General features: G+C 40.2%; 1 protein-coding gene across 2 annotated transcripts; it reads right to left on the bottom strand.

Moving 5' to 3' along the window:
* Positions 1–4,754: 4,754 nt before the first annotated feature.
* Positions 4,755–8,751, bottom strand: LOC103988258 (protein LAZY 1-like). 2 transcript variants are annotated; one of them, XR_010496903.1, is made up of 6 exons: positions 8,354–8,751; positions 8,210–8,276; positions 7,331–8,103; positions 5,958–6,234; positions 5,128–5,251; positions 4,755–4,958 (listed from the first exon to the last, which is right to left on the bottom strand). XR_010496903.1 is itself a non-coding variant. In XM_065153087.1 (5 exons), exons 1-5 carry the CDS (start codon positions 8,357–8,359, stop codon positions 5,232–5,234), a joined length of 1,143 nt encoding a protein of 380 aa, XP_065009159.1. In that variant the 5' UTR covers positions 8,360–8,751; the 3' UTR covers positions 4,979–5,231. The 2 variants fall into 2 exon arrangements, 1 of the variants encoding a protein (XP_065009159.1); XM_065153087.1 differs by lacking the exon at positions 4,755–4,958 and having other exon boundaries at positions 4,979–5,251.
* Between the last annotated feature and the right edge of the window lie 252 nt (positions 8,752–9,003).

A 9,003-nucleotide genomic window follows, 5' to 3' on the forward strand; every position in this document is an offset into this window, starting at 1 on the left:
GTGAAGAGTCATAATTTAGCAATTATGTTTGCGGGGACAAAAATAATGCATAATTTGTTTAGCAAGGTAGAGTAGTCCAAGTGGACGATGGTCTCTGAAATTTCTAGAGTAAAGGATGCAATAAAGGAATTTGCTCCAATGAGACATATATCCGGGAGGGATAAGTCCCGATTCTCTACAGGGCGAATCGTTTACAATGGATCACATATGTTAAGGAGGGTACCTCAAGATAATAACTCCACCAAACTCAACAGACCGAGCGAGGGACAATGAGTCATTGCGTGATCTCTCGTAAGGTAATGTGTTGGTGAACACTTTGCAAGATCAAATGAGGGAATGACCCAAGACAATACTAAACAAAGACATACTTAGAGTCGATGTTGAGATCAGACTCAATAGAGGGTTGACCCATGGAATGGTGGGCATGAGAGCCACCATCAACTCAATGCAAATCACGGAGTGGAGTAATTTGGGTGGAACATAGTGAAGTGCCCGAGCCGCATAAAGGGAGTCGACATAAAAGATAAAATATAGAGCAAAGGTACAAGTCTTTCATTAGACAGAGGTTAAGAACATGAAAAGAAATGAACTCTGAGGCAAGAGCAGGATCATGTCGTTCCATAGGTCTCTTATTCTGATAGAGTGGACTCAACCTACATAGTGCCAAAGTCAAAGAGAGTATTGAGGCATATGCATCTTGTCTCGATGAAACATTTGATTTAAGAACTAAGACAACTTAACTTATAGAGGCGAAGTTAGGGTCAGAAGGCTTTCACATGGTATAAGATGATAAGAGACGAGTGCTCTTGAAGAATATGTCATATTTCTACTATTCGAATTACTGTGAAAGAAGCAATACGCAATGAAGATTGTGTTGGGGAGCAAAGGTCTAGGATCCAAACAATGGGATACTAAGTTTAGCGAAGTTAACGGATTTTAAGAGTTGCTAGGTGATGGACTATCCTAGAGATATACTTCGTCCGAGTGTAACCCAAGAGTAAGTGGCCAAAGGTCGATTGCCACAAGAGTGAACATAAATAGAGGTGGCGGAAGCCATGCAATGTGATGGCAAAGACCACATATGGAGAGATTGTAGTCCGAGTTCATCCCACGAAGATTAGAATACGATAAATTTATCATCAAGGGGCAACATGGTACAGCGAATCATGGTGGAGCAGTTCAAGACAATGTGTCATACACATGAGAGGTATTGTAAGAGACTTGATCATAGGGAGATATGACCGAGAGCTACTAGGAGCTCCACTTCGATGAACAACATAACGATAATAAGGGATATGGATTCAAAGAGTGAATATCATGGTACTAGAGAGGCGAGTCTTTTGTGTATGCATTAAATTTTGCATTGAATGAAAACCTTAGTTATGAACATATAGGGGCTATGTATCACCGAGAGAAAATTTTGAGTGTAAGTACCAGTGAGTCTCATGGGGAGGGCTTGTTCATACAAATGTATGATTAGAGTGGTTGGAGAATTGGATTGATCCAAAGATCATATTCGCTTAAGGAAGTCCGGCAAGTCAGAGGGCAAAATCGAGCAAGCGAATATTGCTACCAAAGAAGTAAAGGAGAATAGAATCAGAGTGAGTCCTATAAATTGATGGCAGAGGCTATGCATGAAAGTTACAATCTATCTTTCTATTGACCAAGGAGAATTGCTCAAGAAACATAGAGGTGTTGAAGCAAGTGGTTGAAAGTGATGAGGAAACGATGACGAATCTAGAGGGACTCAACTATCCAAAATCAGACATCGGTTAGAATAAAGATAGACTCGGATGAGTGTTATAGTACCACAGAAGTGGATCAATCGATCATGAAGAAAGTGACATAGTTACAAGGCGATGGATAGTAGGGTCATAGGTATAACAGTGCCATGGTACCACAGAAATGAGACTTCCGTGGAGTCATCAATCCCTTGCTCTTAGGGAGGAAGTTCGCTTGGCCGTGAAAGAGACTAAGAAGTTGGAGAATATAGATGCAAACTCTAAGTACTGAGAGAAGACTGAAGGGCAGAGGCTAAGAAACTTCGTAAAACCGATAATGGAGCGCTCGACTAAAAAATAAAGTAGACAGCACATAGTGATATACCTTTTTTGTTTAGAAGAGTAGGCAACATAGATGATGGAGAAGGCGGTACAATCCCAGAGATGACCAAAACTATTGGAGACTTGCTCTAAGTTGGGTAAAATTTTTATCTTTTTGGGTAAAACTTCTTGCATTCCAAAAGTTCAATGGTAATAAGAAGACAAATCACAATAGCTAATTTATCGTAAGGAGTGTAAACATTTTGAGTGCTTCATAAGTGTGAGCAAAGAGTAAGCGAATGCTAGTAACCAACTCGATACATGGAGTATAACTCTTCAGAAGGCAAGCAAAGTTGAGTAACCTTTGTTTTCTCAACTCTTAAGAGAATGGATGAAATCAAGTACTCTGGTTCTCTTATTTATCTAGTATAAGAGTTCTGCATAGGTTTAAAGACCTTTTGTAGAAACTTGGTGGAAGACAATAGTTATCCAATCCTCACCAATGGTGATTGGTGTCCTTAAGAGTAGACTGTCCGTTTTATTTTTCAACAAAATATCAATCAAAAGTGAAATTAATGTGAACCTACTTGAACGCGACAACTAAGTAGAAGATGAATCGATAAACAAATTTTACAAAGAAAAGATAAAAAAAACTTTAAAGTCTGCAAGGCATTGCTCATTAAAGCTCTAATAAGTGTCCACCCAATTCAAGCGGCATAAGACATTTGAGAGACTAACGCATAACAAAAAATATATTTTTGTTTATATGAAGGATTCATAGAAACCAACAAGGATCAACACAACTCTATCAACCCCACACCAAAGTTAGAGTCACGACGAGTTAAAGCAACATGTCGGATCAAAGTTTGACTACTCAACAACAATGATGGAGTACATTTGGAAGATAAGAGACACATTGCAACCAAAATAGAAAATTGAAAATTCAACAAAGGTGATGTGATACAATATCCATGTAAATAAGTGAGGGAGAATGTCATAAATAAAGCTATAAATAGGGTATTTGATATGATGCTAATATATGTCTGTGCCTTTTGATTTTGTTTATACTTTGTACGGTATATATAAAGTTTATGGTAGGTTTGGCTATCCCATTTTGGTTAGCTTTTATAGTCGTTTGAGGCTTATAAACATAAGTTATTTACAATCATCATGTTGAGGTAAAATTACTTAGAAATAGGCCATCTAGATAGCCATTTTAGGAGTTTACAACTCTATAGAGTAGTGTAAAAATGTCAGGCAATACAACACCCGGGAGCTACTCAGGTGGCACATGGTTCGATGAGCCTTTAAGGTAGCATCTAGGGCTGGTTCGCTGTCTTGTTCCATAGTAGTATTATATGAGAATTTATGAAGACTTTTTGTTGCATGGAAAACCTTGAATCTTTTATCGTATGACCGTTGATAAGTTTATATTTATAATTATATTACCTATTAAGTATTTACTAAAATGGTTGCTTGTGATCTCGAGTTAAATATTTTTTTTAATCCGTCTTCTCTTTTGTAGGCTCTTAAGCGACCATAAAAGATTTTGGAGGGAGAGGCTAACCTTTTGCGATGGACACATAAATGTATTGTATGACTTAAGAAAAATCAACTAACACTGTAATACCTTGATAGGGTTGTTCAAATCGGTTCAAATTGAACTAATTTTTGGTTAAAATAAATTACGTGCAAACGAGATCAAATCGAACTGGTTAATCTGGTGAGGTTAAATGATTTATAATTTTAAGTAGTTTTAATTTTTTTTAAATGAATCGATGAACTAATTGAAATCTTAGTCCAATTGGGCTGAGATAGATTTGTGAAATTCGACTCATATCATTTAGGAAATTATGATATGGTTAAATTAATCTTTTGATTAATTTAATTAACTAATTAAGAAATTAAGATAACAAACTCATGGTTGATATTTTTTAAAATCAATTTGATTCAGTTTGAATCGATTAACCAAAGTGAAGAAGAGTCACATCAATTGAAATTGTATATCATCTTCAAAATGGAACTATTGATGAATCGATTTATATCAAATCTATTTTGAATCAATTTGATTTGGTTTTAGACCCTTGCTAATCTCTTGCTGTGAGTAGAGGCAGATCAAGGGATATTGCTTCGGTACAATTCGTAACACTTAACATCACTATGCATGATATCGACTCGATGAACTAACTGACTTATTAAGTTCATTTGACTCGAATCATTAGTCAAAAGATTAAAATTTATAATAATATATTCATTAGATCCTTATCCACTTCTGATGTGTGACTAATCATGATGCTATAATTTTTTTTACCATAGTACGGTGCATATGAGGTGTAGTCTAATGATGACTCAATGATGTGTACTTCCAATATGAAACTAATCAGGATGTTATAATTTTTTCCGTAACAAATCCTCTAACTTCATCTACAAGTAATATTTTTCTTGCTCACACCCCCTCATCAAATCAAAATATTAAGTCGATTCTAATATCAATTATCATGACTCAGATCTAATTAACCTATCAACTTCCTTTGACCCAAATCACTAATCAAAATATTTAAATTTAAATTAATAATAATATAATAATCAAATTTATATAAAGTAATTTTAATTTTATTTACTTTATATTTAGAACTAATTAGAATGTTACAAACCAATTAGAGGAACCATTACACAGACAATAAAAGAAAAATTAAGTGTTCCATACTGTTGATCCATTTCTTTTAGACGCAATTCTTCAGGTCCCTATCAACACCTCACACAGCATCTGCCACATGCAGTGTCTCCCTACTCGCAAACACACTGAAAAGCTACTCAAGAAACTGCTCCTCACATGACCCCATCCATTACAGACATGCATGCTTTAGTGCAGTTGCAGTTGGAGGAGCATCCAAGATCCAAAAGTGGAAGCATTGCCTGTTGATATGCATGGCAGTAATAATTCTCATATGAAACTTAGCAGCAGTGGTAATAATAATATATTTATTCCCACGTACATAAGGTACGAAAGAAGAACAAATTATAATGTCCACCAGAAAGACAGCAGCTTCCACACTGGTAACTGATTCAGAATATATTTATTTACCTCCACACTGTAAACTTATTCTTCGATTCGACTTCTCGTTGTAAAGGTTCAATTTACTTCCATGACTTGTGTGGATTCAGGAAGTTTGACTGGCTCCTTCCCTTCTACAGCTCCAGCACCAAATCTGTCAGGTCCCAATACAGAAGAACAGATGTTTCAGTAGTAGATTTTAAGATGGAAAATGTCAACTACAGAAGTTTTTACTTGATGAATTTGCAGTTCACATAATATCTGCTGATTCACAGGCATCAAGCGGTCAGACAACTCATCTACACATGCAAATTTTCTGCAACAAGATGAGATTGGACTGATGTGCTTTGAATTAAAAAGACAAATTTAACTTTACGTGTATGTGTATCTCACCACTGGAATAACAGATTTTGGAGAAATGCTGGAGACAAGAGAAGTGCTACAAGTATTCAACATATGAACCTCTCTCTCTATATCCAAGAGCTATCTGTCATCCTTTGGCATCCTAAATCAGATACCATATCAACTGTGTTGGGACGTTTTTTTTCTTGGAATCCTTAACCAGAATAAAGAGAATGAATTTTAGTTGACAAACTTAACAACAAAAAAAAGATGCTAAGGCTCCCATGTTCAGCATAGAAAGTTTTGTTTTGATGGGCGTTGAATGTGTGCCTAAGCCTTACCTGTGAATTATTTTCATTAGCTTGTAGAAATAATATGCTAAGAAGAAAATGAACAAACATTGATAGGCAGTTGGCAAATCATTTCCAAACATAATGCAACTGGTCATTTTTTACTTCTACCTAAGATATAATGATTACAGTAGATTGCATCTGAATGTATTGTGAAGGGACACTTACAGTCTGCGTCAGTCTTAATCCAGTGTTCCCGATTGATATTTGAATCGCAGCCACTAAAAGCATTGGATGGAGGATCGGTGCAGAAACTGACGTTTAGAATGTCTTCTTTTCTGCATTCACCTTTCAAAGTGGCTAGTGTGCTACCTCCCATACCACTGAGATCATTGCCTCCAACTAGAGCCGTGTGATCTTTCTTCTCGATCTTGCCAGTCTTTGAAGCTTTCTTAGTCATGATACTGCTCTCAGGGTGAACTTTTCTGTGGAAAATTTGAAGGATCTGAAACATGAAAACAACTCTTTTAGAGGCTGGATATTGTTGTGGATCGTTTTTCTAGAAACTAGTCAGACAAGAATTCTTGATGTGAATCACTACTGACATGTCTGATCAAAGAAACATACAGCTACTCCATATCATACATGTATACAGACTAATAAAATCACTATCACTGTAGCAAAGATAGCAAGATTTCAGAAACAATTTTCCACATAGATGTACAATGATTCAAGAAACCAAGGTGACTTGCTGACAGATTCTTTATTCAAGAAACATGTGTTCTAGAACTACCACACTTGTTGCTTACTAGCAGCCTACAGATACGATGAAGAAGGTGCTTTTTGGATGGATTCAGATCTAATGAGGTGGTTGTCAAGTAACAGCCAAGTGTTCTTGTTATCCAGATAAACACTAAAATCTCTGAAGTAGCTACTACAGATAAAGCAGACAAGAAGTAGCTTTAGATCGAATATGCTGGTTAGCATGCCCCATGTGATTTGATTTATAACAGCTAGTAAGAAAGAAGCATCAATCCAATCAAAACTTTTATCTATGGGTTCACTTTTAGGCAAATCAATTTCCTTGTCAACCAACAGTGCCATCTTCACATAGTAAGGCAGGCATAAGAGGACAACCAGTTTTTGGCACTTGTTACTGTCCAGATTGGCTTGGTTGACATGGAGCCAAATGAAGGTAGGGCACAGCTTGGCTCAATGTAGAGACACTTATCACAGGGTGATGGCCACTAGAGACACTTATCACTGACCCAAAACCAAGATCAAAGTGTTGCCCAGTTAGCAAATGGTAAAAGGATTAATTCATGCATACATCACCCCTCATTATGGATTTCCCTGGTTCTCCCAATATGCAAGACATATGATTGACATACAGATCGATCTTAAATACAAATACATAACAATAAAAGCACCTTGAAATTGCATGTGATGAGTTGGAGACGGTCGTACATTGATACCATGTTTACTTGTGTTCAATGTCTCTACTGGGATTCAATGTCTCGTAATATGATGACTCTGAATCATAAATTGATGATTTTTTTGATGCATTGTGCAAAAATGAACGGTGATCTCGTGATCCGTACCTTTTGGATCTTCGTCTCCACCGTTGAAGCATGAGTTGAGCCGCCACATCCGTCCGATCCTTTGCGGTGCTTTGCCATCGTGGTTCTCATCAAGCACAACTCAGCCGTCGGCTTCCCCTTCGCATGGCCCCCGCTGTCTACCCCGGCGAACTCGGCTTCCTCCGCCTTTCGGCCGCCGCCCTCTGCGATCCGGCTCATCATGATCAGCTCCCCCAGCGAGGCCCGCCGCTCCTTCCGCCCACCTGCCACCGCGGACGCTGTCTCGATCGGCGACCCGAACGGGAAACCTTGAAGCGGGCACGCCGCTGCCCCGGAATGGCTGGAGCGGGCGGAGGACATCCCGCCGCCGCCTCCGCCCTTCTCCGCCTCCGTTGCCAGCACCTTCTCCAGCTCCGCTCCCACCACCATCAGGTCCCTCTCCGTCGCCTCCGCCTCCTTCTCCGCGATCGCTTCTAGCGCCGCCGGCGTGACCAGCTCCTCCACCGCCAACACCAAGGGCTTCTTCTCGTCCACCTCCCCGTTCGCCTTGGCGTCAGCCTCCGCTCCCTTCTCTTCGATTGGCCAGGACCCAGTCCCTAGTGTTCCGACGGTGAGGAGCCCCCCGAAGAGCACCTCCATCGCCGGATCTCCCCCGCCACCTCCACCATGGCCGTCAAAGAGCACCTCCGCATCGAGGCGGAGGCTTCTTACCTTAAAGGGTTCGCATTGGCGGCGGCTTCGGTGGGGGTCCTCGTCCAGCGACGGTTGCCCGGCGAGGCAGTTACAGGTGCCGCCTGCGACACATACAGACAAGCGTCCCAACTTAACGGCGGTACGGTGTACCCAGAGGAACACGTCAAGTCGACAACCGAGCACTCAAACAGACAAAGGTGAACGTACCGTCTCCCAAGTCCTTGAACACATCGCCGCTGGTGGAGCGGAACCTGCGGTGCATCCAACCCAGAAGCTGCAGCGGGAAACGAAACCGTGTTGAGGAAACGGTGGAATACGGCAAATGCAGGAAGTGAAAGGCCTCCTACTCACCTTCATCTTTGCTGCTGGGTGTGCTGGAGGAAGGGCGGAGGGGGTGGAGCGGGGAGGATAAAAGGCGGGGGAGGGGGCAATGTCTCAATGATGAAGGCGGGAGCGTGTGGAGGACGATGGTGCGTGAAGAGGAACACGGAGAAGGCAACAACAAAGCAATGCGCAGGACACTGTTACGCTAAAACAGCATGTGAGTTCGGAGCTCTGATGCAGAAGAGCAAACGCGACAGGACAGGAAGAACAGAGAGGAGGGACTACGGTGTGGCGTGGTGGTGATCCATTTGGCACGATGTCGCAGTGGAGAGGGCCGACATGGAAGGGAAATCTTCGGAGAGAAAGGTTTGGGACGCACATCGTTGTTACCCCCCAAACAAGAGAAGACAAGGCTAGCTGAGCCAAGAACAGAGTGTCCCATCTCCATAATGTTAGATATCATCGATGAAGAGTGCAACGATTTATGGAGGATCGCTACATGCGTTCTCTCATTGCAGTAAGTACTTCTAACGAGAAAATTTCTCCGTATTTACGTTTGCGTCAACTTAAAATAAAATAATTTCTTATATTTAATTTTCTCATATAACGAAAAACTTAATTTTTTATATAAAAAATAGACCAAAAAAAAATTATCAAACCACATAAACTTTTCAGCA

This window comes from Musa acuminata, chromosome BXJ3-6 (genome assembly GCF_036884655.1).
Source record: "Musa acuminata AAA Group cultivar baxijiao chromosome BXJ3-6, Cavendish_Baxijiao_AAA, whole genome shotgun sequence".
Classification (NCBI taxonomy): domain Eukaryota; kingdom Viridiplantae; phylum Streptophyta; class Magnoliopsida; order Zingiberales; family Musaceae; genus Musa; species Musa acuminata.

What these genes read in the sequence shown, in the direction of transcription:
- LOC103988258 (XM_065153087.1), bottom strand. An exon ending in GTTCAAGGACTTGGGAGACG is followed by an intron (nt 8,104 to 8,209) that starts GTACGTTCACCT and finishes TATGTGTCGCAG; the next exon opens with GCGGCACCTGTAACTGCCTC. An exon ending in GATTAAGACTGACGCAGACT is followed by an intron (nt 5,252 to 5,957) that starts GTAAGTGTCCCT and finishes GGGACCTGACAG; the next exon opens with ATTTGGTGCTGGAGCTGTAG.